Below are 19677 nucleotides of genomic sequence, written 5' to 3'. Positions count from 1 at the left end.
GAGGGTGAGAATCACAAGGTCCAATTTAGATCATTAAAGGGTCTTCTTATTAGATTCCTGGATTTTACAATTCTATGATTAAACATTATAGAGTTCTACCACCTCCCCTGGCAATGCATTCCAGACATCTTCTACCCTCTATCTATGTCAAAAAAACTTAGCTCACGTATCTATCTTCTTTAAACCTTCCCTCTCTCACCTTAAACCTATGGCCTCCTCGACATCTGCCACCCACTCCCACCAACCTGTCAGTGTCCTTTTTGGAGTTTCACACTGTCCACCCCACCAGCACTCCATTTTGTTTGCTCTATGGACCAAGTTCTAAGATTGGGCTACTGGTAAGAACAAGTATAAATGGTTTATAGCTTTGAAAGAATGGAACCATTTTTTTTTGTAGTTTCCGGTTAGGAGTAACATTTAAGTAGATTTTCTGGTAAAGATTGTACTGGAATTACATCTGTGCATAACCTGTTCCTGTTATGATCTATGTCCTATATCATTACAGAGGAACCTTGATTATCTGAAGGGCACTGGCAGGGAGTATTTCATTCGGATCATCGAATGCTGGATAACTTAGTTATCCAAGCATCGGGACCTTGTGATCTTGTTTGGATAATCTGAAGTTTGGTTAATCGAATTTCGGATAATCGAATGCGGGATAATCAAGGTTCCTCTGTAGTTTCTAGAATGAAATATCTTCTTATTCTGCAATCAAATTAACTTTGCTGTTTGCATAAGTATAGCGTACTAATGGCTTTGCGAACACGGTTTATAATATTCCCCAGGTATTAGCGTTATCTGCTCCTGATTGTCTGTGCATCCAACTAAATGAGACATGCATCCATGTTTCTGTGCTGGCTCCTTCAAACACCTCCTGCTCAACTGTGTGCTGCATCTCTTCAATGCCATGCATTATTTATGGCAATATTCAACTGAAGACCAGTATGACAACGGTTGCAAATTCCTCCATGATTGCTACTTATTGGGGCTTTATGAAGTCAGAACATTGGGAATAAATGTTGGTGTTATTTTCAAGTTAAATTGATTTGTTCTTGGATCCCTCACTCTGTGAGCAAAGGCTTGAGACCATTTAGCTAATGCTCACACTCAAGATTATGCAATCTTTCAACTTTACTTCCATCTCCATAATTATGAATGGCTCTTATCTACAGTGGAAAGAAAGCCCTGTGCTTTTCCATTCAAAACATGTCAAAGTAATTATCTAATTTTCTACCTGTGGCAAATCACCAACAGGCGATGTATTTCCGAACAGCGCCATTGAACACAATGGGGCTATCGTTTGGGATTTGCAATGGGAAGGTCTGTCTGAAATTGCTGTCAGTAATGCAATCTCAAAGTGCTTACTTCAATTCCAGTCCTTGATGAGATGTTTGTTCCCTTTAACTATTTAAACTGAATGTGAGAGAGCAAGTCCCCTTTTACTTTTCCAGGTGGGAAGCTAAAATTCCACCTTGACTTTCTACTTCAGAGGATAGGATGTTATTGAGCCGCTTGCAGACCATCGGACTGCTCTTTCATTAGAGAGAGGTGACTGGTGGTAGTTTAACCGGAAGATCACCACACCTCAGGTGAGGGGGAAGAGGTTGAGAAAGAGAATCCTTCACATTAACCTCAGGAATTGAACCCACACTGTTGGTGTGAATGTTCATTGTAAACCAGCTGTCCATCCAACTGAGTTAACTGACCCCTATACAAAAACTAAATTTGTTGAAATAAGTTTACTGTCTGATTGTTCCCATGTGTAGAAAATTGTAAGTTTGTGCAGGGAGATGAGACAGCTGCAGTAATGCAACATGAGATGCTGAACCGAATATTTGGTTTGCTCAAGAAATAAAATTACAAGTACCTGTTTTACATGTAGACAGTAAAGGAATTGCTCGGTTTGCAGATTTGCAACTCAACAAATCTAACGTTGATCTTGCTTTTGTACACCTCCTGTGCAGCTGTAACTGTATGCCTCACTCTAGTCAATCACCCTAAGCTCTGCATGTCCTCATGATGATCTGTCTGTACTGCACGCAAAACACAACTTTTCACTCTACTGAGGGGCACGTGACAACATTAAATAAAAACATTTTTGACTGAAGTGCACAGACCTGTTCTAAGAAGGTTTTAGATTTGGTTTTTACGGTGAGAAGGATCGAAGGGTATGAGGAGAACGTGGTACTGAGTTGGGTGATCAGCCATGAGCATGTTGAATAACAGAATAGGCTTGAAGGGCTGAAAGGCCTACTGTTGTTCCTATTTTTTATGTTTCTCTGATGGCCTAAGCAGTCAAATTGTTCAAGAATGTGAGCGTGGTTGTATTTGGAGAAGTTAATCTCCATTATGATCATCATTCTTCTGAGGCTTCACTTGCCATTAGTGCCGTTTCATCAGGATAAAAGTCACTTGATCAGCAGCTGTTTGATTTCTGCCCCTGGTCCAGTTAATTTCTTCAAAGGTAAAGCAGTTTTATTGGTGGTACGTGTATGGAATGAACTGCCAGAGGAAGTAGTGGAGGGTCTTGCAACTGCAACATTTAAAAGGTATCTGGATGGGTATATGAAAGGAAGGGTTTCGAGGGATATGGGCCAGGTGCTGGCAGGTGGGATTAGATTGGGTTGAGATATCTGGTCGGCATGGGCGTGTTGGACTGAAGGGTCTGTTTCCTTGCTGTACATCTCTATGACTCTATAAATGAGCACCTACAGTACACAGTGGTGCCTACAGTTAACACATGTTTCAGTCATTTAGAAATGGGTTTCTAAAGCTGGATGTTCCCAGAACTGCTTGTTGAGTATAAATGTATACGAGGTGGAAGATGGAACTATTGTCACAGTGTATTTATTCTTTCCTATGCCTCCAATATTTCGAGGTACCATGGAGTGTTTTCCATGGGTGTGAGGGAGTTGCCTCACATTGGTCTGGTGTCTTTTCCAGAAACTGGTACAAAATTGGGATTAGCAAAATCCCAGCAGAAGGCTGTCCTTTCTAATATTGATAGTCCTTTGGGATTTGGGAGTCGCTAGCAGATTTGGAACTGACTGCCCACCTCTAATTGCCTCTGTCTTTACAATGTGTGCTCTGATGGTGTTCCTGCTGCTCCTGGATCAGGAGTTCCAGGATTTTGACTCATGGCCAACCGAGGTGGAGCAATGTGCATCTAAGTGAGGACAGTGTGTGTGATGTCCCCATACCTCCCGTGTCTGTTTGGGTAGTGGAGGTGATCATTTTGGGGGGTACTACCAATGAAATTTTGACAACACCCATTTGTCCACATCGTATGACTAGATATGGCAGGGGTCTCATAGATAGGGTTGAAGCCCACGTTCCACCACTCAAGATGTTTATTTTGTTTGTTCACAGGATCTGAGTTTTGCTGGTGATGCCAGCATTTATTGTCCATTGCTACACAACCCAGTGGCTAACTGTGCCATTTCAAATTGCATTGAACATGAGGGTGGGGAGGGGGGAGGTCACAAAATAAGACACACCTGGTCAGGATTTCATTTACTAAAAGAAGTTAACAAATAAACTGAGTTTTTACAACATTCCAGTAATTTCACAGTCACTATCACTGACATTAGCTTTATTTTTCTCATTTGTTTAATTCATTCACTTTAAATTTCCCAGCTGTCCTGGTGGAAATTGAACTCATGCCTGAAGTTAATTGGTCCAGGATCTGAATTATCACCCTGCAGGACTGGCATAGCAGGTATAGGGTTCACATTTCTTACCCTTACAGGATCCACAAAAGCTGATTCCTGATGCGCTGCACACCTCGCTGTCCATCTATGGAAGTATGCCCCATTCAGTTCAACGTTTTGTCTCCTTGGCATGGACCTGAAACCACATAGTACAATATCTGATGGCTTTGCAATTCCAAATGTTCATTCCATCGAAACACTGAACCTGTAATTAAAGTTCTCCCAGGCTTAGCTTTTGTCAGATGTTTGATCATTGCAATTTTACCAACCTTTTTGAATGTGCTCACTTTCTGAATGAGGTATTCACCACTGGAATAGGTCGGAGAAATTGCTGCTTGTAGCACGATGTCTTTAGGAAACTGTGATACGTGTAAATACTTAAATGTGCTGATCCTTCTATCAGTCTATATATGAGTATCCTACCTCTGCATAATGGTTTGTGTCTTTTGAATGACTTAATGGATGCATACACACAATGGTTTCTTACAATTAGTCTGTTGTTCATTTTTTTCGTGGGATGTGGCTCTTGCTGACAAGGCCAGCATTTGTTGCCCATCCCTAAATGACCTTGAACTGAACATGTTCCCAGAACCTCCCAGAACCTCCCAGACCATGGTGGCAAGGTGGCTCAGTGGTTAGCATTGCTGCCTCACACTGCCAGCGACCTGGGTTCAATTCCAGCCTCAGGCGACTGTCTGTATGGCGTTTGCACATTCTCCCTGTGTCTGTGTGGGTTTCCTCTGGGTGCTCCGGTTTCCTCCCACAGTCCAAAGATGTGCGGGTCAGGTGAATTGGCTATGCTAAATTGCTCGTAGAGTTAGGTAAGGGATAGATGTAGGGGCATGGGTGGGTTGTGCTTCGGCGGGTTGGTGTAGACTTGTTGGGCCGAAGGGCCTGTTTCCACGCTGTAATGTAATGTAATGTAATCTAATCTAATCACTTGGTCCCAGCAAAATGTGAAGGATTTCTGAAGGGTACCTTCTACCGTTTGGAAGTAGGAAACTTGCCCAGTGAACTCCCTCATTTTATACTAGTTGTTGGCCACTCAATAGTTTGTATCTTTTTTATATTTTCCATAGATTCCCTGGATCTAGCATGAGATGACAGATCTCAAACCACTTCCGCCATTCAATTCGATCATGGCTGATCTGTATCACAACTCCATCTATAACCTTAAAATCCTGTCCTGGCAAAAGTCCCACACAAACGCAGCTCTGAAAGTTTCAACTGACTTAACCTTGGCAACTATTTAGGAGCAAGTACTAGATTTCTCTTTGTAGGAAGAAATACATCTTAATATTTCTTCTCATTTTAAGGCAACCCAATCAGCTTAAAACTTGAATTCGATTACCTCCTAATCTTCAAAACGAAACTGCAGTTTGAAAGGCAGTAATAGCAGTAAGCTTGCAGAGACAATGCACTGAAAACATGATCCACTGCTCACTGTGAGGATGTGAAATTGATCAGATTTGTGATTACCAAACAATGACATCAATGCTCACAGAGACATTACCTAAGTGTTTACATGGAATGGTGGACAGCTCTGCAGAATGCTAACTCTAAAACACTAATTAAACAGTTTTGTTGTAAGCAAAAAGGGATTCATTAAGTCATCTTAAATTGTTGCCCTGCCATCATAACTGAGGGGTGAAATTACCGTCCTCGATCTCATGTGCATTGTTCTGGTAATCTTCCCGACATGAGACAGTCTCTTATTCTGTTGTATTGTCTATAACACTTTACTGGATAAACAGTAACAGATTGGTCATTTAACTTCTGGCTTGCAATAAGTTGACTACTGCGGATACAAATTATTTATGTTTTTTTCACAAATGCATGGCTTATTAATAGAGAGTTCTGCTAACACCTTCTGTTGCATGTAGCCAGTTGCTTGTCAGAATGAAGCAAAATAATTGCATGAAATACTAACAAAGTTTTTGTCCCTGTTTTCCTCTCCATCTTCACACCCCACCCCTATTCCTGGAACTCTTGCCTGTCTGCTTGTTTGCCTGGCTTGCTAGGTGGTAAGTTTTGCTTTCATCACGCTCTTTGCTTTTTTTATATCAGAAGTTAATTGGCATAGCCACTGCTCCTCTGCCTCGCTGCAACTGTTAGTAATGAAGTGAGCACTGTGTCAGCATTCCCAGCTCCCGACTGTTATGTCTCATGCAGCCTATAACAACACCAAGCCAAACTTGCCCGCATTCAGTGACGACACCAAAGGATATAAGCTGATTCCGTAAAGGCCCAACCAGGCCTTTCTATTCACCAAAATAATTAATGAAGCAAGTTTAATTTGTTACCTACGCCCACTGCAGGAAACATGTCTGGAGCTGGTGGTGCTGTAGCAATGAGATTCCAGTCTATATCAGGCTGGAGGTTATATTTAACACTACAGTTAAGTTGCGACTTGGCATCGGGATTGCATCTGAATCTGAAATTAAGCTTCAACTGTAAATGCTGGTATGTTCGAGAGTTATGTTGTACCAACAGAATCGATCTCCTCTCCTCTTTTAATACAGGGGGATAAAAAAGGAGAGTCCTTCACTTACACTGATCCAGCTCACTCAGAGCCAGCTGTCAGAGTGAACAGAACCTCTGACACTCCTTTTCTTTTCTTTATATTTTCCCCAGCACCCATGTTGTGTGTGCGCAGGTGCGGGACACAGTGAAAGACACAAGGTATACAAATCTTTATTCAATTTCCACCACCAGGAAGAAAAGAAAACACCCAAGTGGCCAGTGACAAGCAGTGCCCTTCTTGGAGGGCAATGCTGTGTGATCAAACAGTGAAGGGGAGGGCAGGGAATAAATCAAAATAGAGTTGAAGGGGGAAATAATACACTTCCCTCCTTAAGATTTATGTTGCATTCTTCTCCGATGAGATCAAGGAAGGATTAGAAAAGACCCTCTGACCCATTGTTCAATCCCGCAAACTGTTGGTGCTTTGTGCCACTTGAATCTTGGGAGAGGCACAGTTCCAAATTAATCAATTTGGCCACAGAAACTAATTGAAAACATTATTGCCTTTCTGATAATAGCATGCAGTAGCTGCCTTTTGAATGGACTGAATCCACCCATTCATAAACAGGTCCCCCTCTCACTAGTACATATAATACAATATCATAAGTCAATGCAGAGAGCATGCACCTCATGCCTCTGTGTTGCCAAAGGAGGTTGGGCCATTTGAAGTTTTGCCGAAGTTTCCAAATGTTTGCATAATTGTGGCATCACTGAAATCCTGGCCACACCAATGCAGCAGTGTGGTACTTGCATCAAAGTGCAGTTTTAACAAGTGTTACTTTTAATATAGCAGTGTCTATTCCTGATGAAGGGCTTTTGCCCAAAACGTTGATTTTCCTGCTCCTCAGATGCTGCCTGACCTGCTGTGTTTTTTCAGCGCCACTCTGATCTAAACTCTATTGAATCAGTTCATTGGAAAGTTCACACCTTACATTTCTGACCAATGTAAATGCTTCACGATCAATGAAAGCAAATGCCAGATCACAACTATAATAATAAAAACAAAGTGCTGGAGAACTCAGCAGGTCTGTGGAGGGAGAGATAGTGCTGCATCTCAGTACTTTGTTTTTATTTGAGTGTCTCGTCACCATTACCCAGCATAACAGTAGGGTGGGTGTCCAGATAGCCTTGAATCTCAAAACTGTAAGTTATTTCTTGAGATCATCATTGTTCAATTGTTCATAAAATTAAACATCAATTTCACTAACTTGAATTGTGGGGGTCTTCTTTTATTTTGAAGACAGCCTACACATTGGTCAGTTTTTCACGTGCACAGGTATCAAAATTGAATTTTTTTGTAGATGACTGAAAGCAAAAGGATATTTCCATTTTGTTTCAAAACTGTGGCCTTCTGGTGAGACATATCTGCTGTTGCACTCCACTCCCACCGTTGGTCCTAGCACACTCAGACAGTCTTCATGGTGCCTGTGAGTTATTTTTGTTTGAGTGCAATGCATTTGGCTTCGTGATAATGTTACAACAATTTGCTACTTTTCATAAGTTGAAGAATATTGATTTTGTGATGAGTTAGAATACTGATTCTATGATCAAGGACACAAGGTCTGAATGAGTTCCAAGTTATCACTCCTTTTCTTTCACTGGAGAGCTATCCATGAATGTAACCTTTCAGATTGGTTTCTGAGGCAATTTCTTTGCTGTTTTTAATTGTGCAGCTAGTATCTTCCTGTCAGACCTTTAATGTTGGTTGCGTGCACATTAACATCTGATGAAATATTTTCTGCATTGCAGAACATTGGGAAGAAGATGACCTGTCAAGACTTCATTAACAATCTGGACGGTTTAAATGGAGGGAAGGACTTTCCGAAAGACCTGCTGAAGGTACGAGATACAGATCTGTTCGCATTGCTTGGTTCAAGTGGGCAGAAGCAACCCATCTCTTCCTAATCTTACACTAAAATGACTGGGAATCTGTGATATAGCTGGTGTTCTCTTTATGCTTTTTAAGTTGTTTTCTAATCAACGTCTTCAGAGATGTTATGACATACCTCCTGAAAAATTTGGATTTGAACCCAGACCTCCTGACTCAGAGGTAGGGACACTCTCACTGCAGCTCAAAAAGCCCCCACTTCATCGTTTTAAAAAAAAACTCCTCTTTATGTTTTTACTGATGTGGAGGTGCAGGTGTTGAACTCAGGTCGGAGCGCTGATCCTTTGATAGGTTCACTTGATGAAGGAGCAGCGCTATACAAGCTTTTGATTTCAAATAAATCTGTTGGAGTATCACCTGGTGTCGTGTGACTTCTGACTTTGTTTTTACTCGGGTGGTGACATTGCTTGTACCTGTGATTTTAGTTGTTGTCTAGATCTGACAACTACCTGGGTGGGCATTTGTCAGTGTGATGTGCTACAGTATTCTTGAGTCTGTCTATAAACATATTGATGAAACTTCTCCTGAATAATTGTATCCTTCCACTTATTGAGGAATTTTCCTTTCCATCATCACCTTTCCTGCATGCTCCTTATTTCAGGAATATAAACTGATCAAGCAATTCCCTCCAGCCCTTTCCTGTCACTCGGTACTCATTCATGACTTGCGATAGTGTTTTTGAGTTGATGAGGGTTGGTTCTCTGCTTTGTCCTGACCAACTCCCCAACTTGCGACCTCAATGAAAACAAACTTATTCAAAGCTCTGCTGCCTGTATCCTAATTTGCTCCAAGTTGCATACAGTCATCATCCCTGTCCTCATGGTTGGCTAAGTCTCAACTTAAAACACAATGTTTTCAAGTTCTTTCCTATCTCTAAAATCTCTTCCATTCTCACACCTTTGACAGCAGCATCAAGGCTGGCCTCACTCACATCCCTGTGTATAATAACTGCTTCACCTCCAGACTCCTCCTCGGCTTCTGCACTGCTCAATCTTCCTCTTAGATATTCTTCAACATCTTTCATCTCTCCTAATGCAACTGTTACAGCTGTGTCAGATTTTGTTTTCTAATGTTCCCGTGTTTGTGCCTTGGGATGTTTTTACTCAAATTATTTTTGTCCTACTTTCTGCTTTTCATTTGGATAAAAGAACACAGCAAAGGATCCATTCCATGCAGATAGTGTAGACATTTATCGTGCTGCTTAACCTAATGGATTGCGAGAGAAGAGCAAGAGACAGGTTCAAGTAAGATTGTGAAGAGGAAGAAACTCTCTATCCCCATGAAATAGTAGGCATGTGACATACAGTAGGCAGAAGTGGGTACTGCAGATGCTGGAGATTAGAGTCAAGATTAGAGTGGTGCTGGAAAAGCACAGCAGGTCAGGCAGCATCTGAGGAGCAGGAAAATCGATGTTTCGGGCAAAAGCCCTTCATCAGGAATTTGAAATACAGTCCCGAGTAAAGGAATTAATGGATATGTCAGTGAACAAGGTGAATAATTGGTCAGTAAGGGAGCTGAACCTGCAGACGTCTGAGATGACTGCACACTATTGGACATGATGTATATACTTCTTTATTTGAGGATGTTAGAGCTACAGAAACACAGAGACATTGAATAAACATATTTGTAGGAAAGAACCAATCTATGTGAGACTAAGGAGGAGGGCACGTTGATTGTGAGACTGCTAGTAAAGCTGGACAAATTGGTCCGATTGAACTATATCAAAGACAGACAGTGGAGAGAATGTGCAAGCAAGCTGGGCTTGACAGCTTCTGAATACTTCTGCGCCCCAGAGCTTTGGGGATCATCCACATTTGACTCTCATTGTCATCCCAAGTTCATTTAAGTCTGAAAGTCCATTAAATATCAAAATTTGATCTGGGGATTCTGGTAACTATTAACTTTTTGTTTGCACTGATAGAGATGCTATAAACAGCATAATGCCCCAGGCCCAATGACTACTTGGCAGCTTTAAGTTTCAATATAGCAACAAGACCTAAGCACAGAAACAATATACATCTTGTGAAACTCTGTGCTCAGCAAGGTGAGTAATACCAGTTGCTGGGGGAATCAAAATCTTATTCCACTCTGAATGCATTGAGTGTGGCATAAACACTTGCAACATCTGCTCTTGGGACCTTTATCCCTCCATTTTGCCTCATCCCCAGTATTAAGTATACAGGATGTGGCATATGCATTCCCCTCACAAGCCAGCATGATCTTAATAGATAAGATAAGGAAGGCTGTTGTTAGTGACTTTGAGATGGGTATGGGTTTGTTGGTCATGGTCTCTGTGTTGTGTGTGGAGATAACTACACACAGCATTGCCTCTCTTAAAATGTCAAAATGTTACAATGTAAGATTTTAATGCACTGCACCATTATGATATTTTATTTGTAAAACTTATTTTCTTGTCTTGATTTCAGTCAAGTTTTCCAGATTTCCCCATTACTTGGAGATTCAGTGAGGCCCCTTGCATCTGATGTCCTGGCCTAAAATGGTTACATGTGCCCCGGTTGTGTTTTGCCCCCAATAAAGATGGTGGCCATGCGTAGTCCCTGATGCATATTGCCCCCTATAAAGATGATGCCATAAGTACTTTGTTGCCATGGGATGGTGTAATGGCGATACTCCAATCCAATGCCACCTTGTGACTGATGACAAAACTGTCTAAGTCAGGATAGTTGGTCAGCCTGATGCCAATGATGACTATGGTTTCTGTAAAACTAACCTGTTAGAAGCCTGATTATTGGCCGTCTATTTCTGAAACTTGTGCCTACTAACTTAGGTGTTGAAATGAAATCATTGCGTGTTTTGAAGGACATTTTAATACTAGTAGTGTAGATTGCATGATGGAAATTCTAAAAGATCTTGCTGTGACTGCACAGTCCGTCCTAGTAGCTATTCTGCTACCATAGATGTGTGGGAAGCTGTCCCATTTGTGGAATGTGACTTTTTACCTGCAGGTTTGGTCCAAAGGCCTTGACTATTCCAAGCAGCTTGTTCAGCATAGCGTATCATGATTGGAACCCTTTTACTGCGCTATAGCCGAGTGCTGCTGCCTTAAGTTCACCATCTATTACCAGTACTGATCCTAAACATCAGGTCATAGACAGAGAACACAGGGGGCCAACACCTTCAACATATTGTCTAGCTCTCACCATTGTTAACAGCTAACCCGAGAATGCAACTTTTTAAAAAAAAGGTTTTTGTGATTTACACATGAAAGAAGTGAAATTATCACTGTATTCTAACAGATGAAAGGCTTAACAAACAATCAATTTTTCAATGTATAATTTCAGTTACATCACACTGCAAATTTTTGCTATAAATTCTGTGTTACGATTGAGCCCTCCACTATCACCTGATGAAGGAGCGTCGCTCCGAAAGCTAGTGTGCTTCCAATTAAACCTGTTGGACTATAACCTGGTGTTGTGTGATTTTTAACTCAGTACTGATCCTGCATACCTCAAACTGCAGCTGAGGAAGAGCCTTCATTTTAGGCTGGGGGAGAATCCTATCAGGTTCATTCCTGATGAAGGGCTTTTGCCCGGAGCGTCGATTTTCCTGCTCCTCGGAAGCTGCCTGACTTACTGTGCTTTTCCAGCGCCACTCTAAACTAGATTCTGATCTCCAACATCTGCAGACCTCACTTTCACAGAGGACCCTATCACTGTCTACAATGCATAAAAACACTGGAAGGTTCTTGCCAAATTTATCCAAGACGAGTGTTTGTTTTTGTTGTTAACGCAATCCCTGCAGAGACCATTAATTTTTAAAAAGGTTTGCATTCAGACTAACCAATTTAAAGGAACTGCATGACAAGGTTTCAAGTTTTAAGACTTTGACTGTAACTAACAAACCAAACTAAAAGCAACATTGACTAAATGTTACTTAGCAGACAATTAATTTGCTATTCCTGATGAAGGGCTTTTGCTCGAAACGTCGATTTCGAAGCTCCTTGGATGCTGCCTGAACTGCTGTGCTCTTCCAGCACCACTAATCCAGTAATTGATTTGCTAAGCCAGTGAAAAGCTATTACTTATTAGTTTCTTAGCCAATGCCACATTTGGACATGACATTCTCCACAGGATTCCTGACTTTATGGGTCGCAGGATAAAGTTATTCCCAGCTTTCAGTGGGCTTGCTTCTTTCTGATTTATTGTGTTATAATTTAACTGTTGAAAACCTTTTCCTTCAATCTTCGGAGAGATCCTAAACCAGTCTTGACCAACAGGTTCACCCCAGTGATCTTTTTGCCCAATTATATTCTGGCGTTCTTACATTCCTGCTGGATTCCCTGCTTTTGACTAGACGATAAGCTGCCATCAGTATTCTCCCTGATAGTTAACGGAGAGCATTCTTCCTGCTGTTTACAGCTAATATCTACTTCTGTCACATTGGTAAGAACATTTGCAACTGCCATTATTTCCAGCCTTTAAACCCGTGTTTCCACGATGTGCAATCTTGGCCCCTGTGCCATGGTAGATTAGATTCCCCTAAAATTTGGAAACAGGCCCTTCGGCCCAAGAAGTCCACACCGACCCACCGTCGAGTAACCCACCCAGACCATTTCCCTCTGACTAAAGCACCTAACACTTGGGGCAATTTATCACCTGACCTGCACATCTTTGGACTGTGGGAGGAAACCAGAGCACCAGGAGGAAACCCACGCAGACATGGGGAGAATGTGCAAATTCCTGCAGACAGTCTCTCGAGGCTGGAATTGAACTGGGGTCCCTGGCGTTGTGAGGCAGCAGTGCTAACACTGAGCTACCATGCCACCCCACCACCGAGCCGCCCCCATGGTACAAAACCAGAAGGGGTTTGCTCTCAGACAGAACTTGTAGCAGCTCACAAGCTTTTCATATATTCCATTTCTCCTTCAAGAGGCGGTTTAAAACATAGCCATCTTACAAACGCTGCGTTTGTAACATTATACACTGTTACACAAATGTTTATAGCTCAGAAAGTAATCCTTCGGTCCAACTAGTCCACGCCAGTGTTTATACCTTGCACAAGCTTCCTCCCATCTGTCCTCCTCTGTATGACCAGCTTGCTTCTCTATTCCCTTCTCGCTCATCTTTAGCTTTCCTTTTGTTGCATATGTACCCATTGTCTCAGCCACTCCCTGTGGTGGCGAGTAACACAATCTCATCATTATGGTAAAGACATTTCTGTGAAGTCTAGTCGAGTGAACCTGTCAAACATTGAATCCACCTCCAGCCCTTGTTCTCAGAAGTGAGTCTGCTGGGAACAGCTGTTCGATTAGTTGTACTGCGTAATTCCACACGTGGTACTACAGAAAAATGGAGGCAATTTTATGACAGGCAGTTTCAGGCAAATTAATGCAGGACCCTGTTTTCATTTCAGTTGAAGATTGGTCTCACCCTGTTCACAAGGAGAGGTGGACTGAGCTTTGCTGAGTATTGGTTTACAGGTAAACCAACATCATCTTCAAAGTTCAGAGCTGGTTTTCTTTCACATTGGGATGTCAAGTACCTATTGGACACACACCGCTGTCATATTCCTGTCACTTTCTCTGATCATTAAATACACCACAGAATACAAACGACAGCTTGCCTGCAATCTGCCCTTTTAATTAGTTTGGATCGCTTCCGCGCAGTACATCCATGCGTCATTATCTTTGATGTTCTTTGCAATGCTGTTTGCCTGTAGAGATTTGTGAAGAGTATTCCTGCTCTACTGTCCAAGCTCATATGTTGAATCCAAAATAACCCATAAAAATCCACTTGGCGGGGGATCTAAGATGGCGTCGATCTGAGAAGATCACACTGCAGAGCTTCGCATCGCAGCAGGAGCAGGATGGTCCTTTAACCTACCCAACCCAGGTCATCAGGATTTCTTGGGGCGTTGGAAAGATTGTGGAGCCCCAAGGAACATTTAAAAATTGACTTACGTGTATTTTCAGCTGTCCAGAAATGCCTTAAAAGGGAGGAGGAGCATCTGAGGCCGGGCCTGCAGCTCAGCCTGCAGCAGCCTCAGAGCCAATTACTCTCCAGGACCCGGTGAACCAGCTCTCGAAATCTCGCGAGATGTTGGGGAAACAGATTGAAGAGAAGCTGGCTCCAGTCTCTCTCATGCTGCAGAAGCATGAGCAGCAGCTGGGAGACCTGGAGAAGAGGACGGATGAGGTGGAGCACAGGGTCACAGTGGTGGAAGCTGATGCCAGTTCATTCAAGGAAGAGATCCAAACCCTGAAGACGCAGGTTCATAATTTGCGTGACCAAGTGGATGATCTTGAAAACGGGGCAGGAGAAAAAACATTCTGATCATCGGTCGGCCTGAGGGTAAGGAAGGTGAGCGGCCTGCTGAAATTGTTGAAGATTGGCTTCCGAAATTCCTTGACTTGGAGACCGGCATGAGAGGATTGAAGATAGAGAGGGCTCACCGGGTCGCAGCACGGAGGTCGGGTCTGGGTCAACGCCCTCACCCTTTCCTGATGTGGTTCCATCATTACCGGGATAAGGAAAGAGTCGTGGAGGGTTCCAGACTCCAGGGGAAGGATCCAAAGGCCCTAATTTATGAGGTGTCTAAGATCATGTTTTTTCAGGACTTTTCAGCGGCGGTGATCCAGAAACGAAAATTGTATAATGATATCAAGAGAAGTCTGAGGGAGCTTGGGATTCAGTACCCCTGAGATATCCGGCAGTGCTTCGGATCACCTTAGATGGATCCATGCATCTCTTTGACACATCGGAGAAGGCAAGAGACTTTGTGGACAAACTAACCTAATTTAAACAATTGGAGTATGTATAAATATTGTTGCTTGGGTATGCGTTTATCATTCTGTAAAAGAAATGGAGGAAATCCGGTTGGAGCTTTGTTTTTTCCCTTTTATTTCCCTCTATTGATGATAATTTCGTTCAAACTATGTCTGGCGGTGGTTAAGATGTACATTTTAAATTTCTAAGTTAGGACATACCAAAGGATGGGTGGGGTATTTGTTCCCCTTTATTTTTTATAAAAGAATATTTTTTTTATTCATATTGATATTCTATGGGGTGTTTATTCTTTTTAGCTTGTGCTTGTGATACGGCTCTAGCTGGGAAAAGTGAAGGTGGTTGAGATGGTTAGATGCCTATTTATGGGCAGTTCCGGACTGGTAGTTGCCCCCTCCGGGCAGGGATGAGTTCCCCTACTCATCGCTATTGGCGCTTTATATGTTGGTTTGTTTTGTGGTTTTTGTTTTTTTATTTTTAATAATTTTGTATGTTTGTTAAAAGTAGTGGTTTTAGTTTATGTAGTTTTTGTATTTGGTGGACCATGCGACACTAAGACTCAGCAATTTGTGGTTTGGGTTCCTCCTCTCTGGAATTTAAATGTAATTGCAGAAGATTATGGCTAATGATTTGATTAAATGGTGTACCTGGAATATCAAGGGAAGTCACTCACCAATTAAGAGGAAGAAGGTACTCTTGAGTCTTAGAAAGGAGAAGGTGGATATTGCTTTGTTACAGGAGACACATTTGGATGACAAGGAGCATCTGAAATTACAGCAGAATGGCTTTGACCGAGGTTATTTTTCATCATTTAATACCAGAAGTAGGGGAGCGGCTATATTGGTTAGGAAAAATCTCTCATTTAAATTATTGGAATGTGTTAAAGACACATATGGGAGGTTTGTAATTCTTAAAGCCTTGATAACTGGGGAAGAATATGGCATTTTAAATGTTTATTGTCCCCCAGCTCATCCTCTTAAATTCTTGGTAGATGCTTTTTCTAAACTGATAAGTCTCAAGTCTCGGCACATCATTATAGGGGGAGATTTTAACTGTCTCATAGACCCCACAGTAGGCAGGTTGCCTAAAGGTCCCTTGATACCCTCTGCACAAACTAAACTGTTATTGGGTTTGTGTGGGGAATTAGGATTGGTGGACGTCTGGAGGTGTCTCCACCCTACAAGTAGGGATTTCACATTTTTCTCCAATCCGCACAGATGTCACACGAGGATTGATTTTTTTTCTGACCCCTGCAGTAACCCCGAATCTGGTGGCATCCTGTATGGCTGGTAATATTGCCATCTCTGATCATGCTCCATTGTACCTCCTGGTTAAAATTAAGGGTGTTACAGTGGATTCAAGGTACTGGCAAATGGACCCCTTTATTCTCATGGACAGCAAGTTTATGGAGTATTTCTCTAGGGAATTTCGGGCATTCCAGACATCAACATAGGCTCGGTTGATAGCTGATCTGTTCTCTGGGAAACTGCCAAAGCTTATGCCAGAGGGTGAGTTATTTCATATTCCACCAGTAGGAAGTGGCAGAAGGGTGAGCAGCAACGTCTCCTTGAAGCACGGTTGAAGGCAGCCGAGAAGGCCTATTTTGACAGACCCTCATTGGTCAAACTACAGAGGATTACGGCACTGCGGTCTGCACTAAATTCCGTGCTCACGCAGACGGCAAAGAAGGAGCTGACTTTTGCAAAGCAAAGGTTATACGAGCATGGTGACAAGCCAGGCAAATACTTAGCATACCTTACCAGAAAAAGAAGTGCCCCACAAACCATTACAGCGATTGGGGAAGGCTCTGGGAACCTAACATGTGATTCTAAAAAGATTAATGTGACGTTCCAGAGATTCTGCTCTAAGTTATATCAATCTGAGAATTGTAAGGAGGGGCAGGCCAATATGGAATCCTTTTTTAGAGATCTGAAGCTCCCGGGTGTGACTCCCGAACAACAGTCCTTTCTCAATGCCCCATTATCAGAGCAAGAAGTGCAGGAAGCTGTGAGGCAGCTTCAGAGTGGAAAGGCTGTAAAAACAATGACTGTAGATGCTGGAAACCAGATTCTGGATTAGTGGTGCTGGAAGAGCACAGCAGTTCAGGCAGCATCCAAGTAGCTTTGAAATGGACGTTTTGGGCAAAAGCCCTCCATCAGGAATAAAGCTTGAAGGGCTTTTGCCCAAAACGTCGATTTCAAAGCTACTTGGATGCTGCCTGAACTGCTGTGCTCTTCCAGCACCACTAAACCAGAATCAGAGTGGAAAGGTGCCCGGTCCTGATGGACTTCCCAGTGAATTCTATAAGGAATTTATAAGTTTACTGTCAGGCCCGATGCTGAATATGTTTAATGATTCATACAGTCATGTTTGTCTCCCACCATCTCTGAGAGAGGCCAATATTTCACTTATCCTTAAAAAAGGGAAGGACCCAGAAGACTGTGCTTCATACAGGCCCATGTCACTCTTAAATGTGGCCTTTAAGATCCTCTCTAAGGCTCTCATGTTAAGGCTGGAGACTGCGTTACCCACTATTATTAAAGAGGATCAGATGGGCTTCATAAAGGGTAGCAGATCCTCCAATAATGTTAGGAGGCTGTTTAACATAATTCAAGCATGCCGACAGCAGTCGATACAGGGATTGGTGATTTCTTTAGAGAAGGCATTTCACCGAGTTGAGTGGCCGTACCTTTTCTATACTCTAGACCGGTTTGGTCTGGGCGAAGTTTTCATAAGATGGGTAAAGGTTCTCTACAGTGTACGTCTCACGGCGGTCATTACCAACGGGGTACGATCAAGCAATTTTAATATTTCTAGGGGCAGCCGGCAGGGCTGTCCCCTTTCACCATTACTTTTTACGTTGGTGATTGAACCGTTGGCAGAGGCCATTCGTGGGGATCCCAATATATCAGCTCCAGAAGTGGGGTCAAAATTACATAAGATCTCGCTGTGGCAGATGATGTTCTAATTTTCTTGACAAATCCAGCAGTCTCAGTGCCTTGCCTGATACAATGCATTCACGCGTTTGGCACTTTTTCAGGGTATAAGATTAATTTTGCTAGATCAGAGGCTATGCCTGTGGGTGGTCTTACGAAAGAGTCGGCTCATGAGAGTGACTATAGATTCCCATTTAGGTGATCACAGGGGGGTTTTGTGTATTTGGGCATATTCATTACTCCAGTTCTGGATTGGCTGTTCAAAGCCAATTTTACTCAATTATGTGGAAAAATTAACAAGATCTTCAAATATGGGAAGCACTTCAGTCTCGTGGTTGGGTCGGATAGTGCTTATTAAGATGAATATTCTCCCTCACTTGCTATACCCTATGCGGATGCTCCCCCTGATTTTCAATAAACAAACACTCAGGAGACTGAACGGTTGGTTCAGCTCCTTTATCTGGCACCGTAAACGGCCCCTCATTAAATTAGCCAAACTGCAGTTGCCTCACAGATTGAGGAGAAGTAGACCTTCCGGACATAAAAAATTACCAATTAAGCTCGCTTTTGATTGGGTGAAAGACGTGGGGACCCTTTTTCAATACGGCTAGATATCGAAGCCTCCCAGGCAAGGTGCCCCCTTACCAGTTTGCTGTTTTTGGACAAGGTGAGGACAGGTAGGGAATATTGCCATAACCCAATAGTCATCAACACTGTTAAAGCATGGAGGGCAATTCGGCAGAGGGAAGGTAATATTGGTAAAACATCTTTGTTTACACCTTTAGTGGGTATTCTGAGTTTTCAACCAGGTATGATAGATTCAGGATTTAAATCTTGGACAGCTAGGGGTATATCTTGTATGAGTGATTTATTTGAGGGTGATTAATGATGTCCTTCGATCAGTTAGTACAGAAGTACGAGTTACCTAATAGAGACCTCTTTCGTTTTTTTCAAGTTAGGGATTTTATTCAAAAAAGGACCACACTTTTGGCTGATCCCTACAAATCTGACATAGAAAGAGGGGTACCAAGGGCTAAGAGTACACTCTCTGTCAGTACTCTATATCACTAATTGGAGGGGTGCCACCTCAGATGAGTCTGATTGACTCTACAAGATGTGGGAAAGAGAGCTGGGTGTTGAAGTTTCTTCAGAGGCATGGGAGGATATTTAGGAGAATGCAAGGAAGATATCAATTTGCAATAGGACCCATGCTTTACAGTTGGAGATTCTCCACAGTGTCCACTTAGCCCCAGACCGTTTATCAAAATTTAAACCAGGGGTATCTTCAGCATGTTCCAAGAGCAAGGTCTGTACGGGTACTCTTACCCATTATCTTTGGTCTTGTGACAGGCTCCAAACATATTGGAGTGCTGTGGTGGGTGCAATGGAGAGGATTTTGGGTGTAGGGGTGCAGAAGAACCCTATTTCGCTCCTTTTGGGCCCTCCCATTGTATTTCCTGCAGACTCGCATAAGGCAAAACCTTTGAATATTCTTACATTCTGTGCAATATCTTGCTAGGTCGGATATCAGAACCACCTCCCCCACCCCCACCCCAGGCCTGTCGGGTTGGCGGAAGATTGTTATGGAGCATATTCCCCTGGATTTTCTCACAAATATGGTACACCACAAAACTGAGAATTTTTGCAAGACATAGCAGCACTTTTTGAAATACCTGGACACAGATTTATCTGCCACACTAACAAGGGCTTTTATATAGCTGTAACGATTGTGTTTCATGAGTCCAATATCCAGGGAGGAGGAGCTGTGAATGTATGTGTGTTTTGTTTGGCTGCGCTGAGTTATTACAATTTATTTGTTTGTTGTTAGGTATTTATTTAGTTAGTTAAACAGCTAGTTCAGGTTTTTAAACAATTTT

The 19677-nt window shown here is 42.5% G+C and overlaps 1 protein-coding gene across 10 annotated transcripts in view; it reads left to right on the top strand.

Moving 5' to 3' along the window:
* The window catches only part of psd3l (pleckstrin and Sec7 domain containing 3, like), a 435109-nt gene that overhangs the window by 299526 nt on the left and 115906 nt on the right, over nucleotides 1-19677 (top strand). For 9 of the 10 annotated variants that reach the window (XM_072583934.1, XM_072583937.1, XM_072583935.1 and 6 more), the window contains 2 exons: nucleotides 6345-6392; nucleotides 7983-8072. In XM_072583934.1, the coding sequence (XP_072440035.1) occupies nucleotides 6345-6392; nucleotides 7983-8072 (138 nt within the window). The remainder of the gene's footprint in view (nucleotides 1-6344; nucleotides 6393-7982; nucleotides 8073-19677) is intronic. The other variant, XM_072583936.1, reaches the window with a different exon arrangement.

Source organism: Chiloscyllium punctatum, chromosome 14 (genome assembly GCF_047496795.1).
Source record: "Chiloscyllium punctatum isolate Juve2018m chromosome 14, sChiPun1.3, whole genome shotgun sequence".
Taxonomy (NCBI): domain Eukaryota; kingdom Metazoa; phylum Chordata; class Chondrichthyes; order Orectolobiformes; family Hemiscylliidae; genus Chiloscyllium; species Chiloscyllium punctatum.
This window is presented reverse-complemented; position numbering and strand designations above follow the sequence as displayed.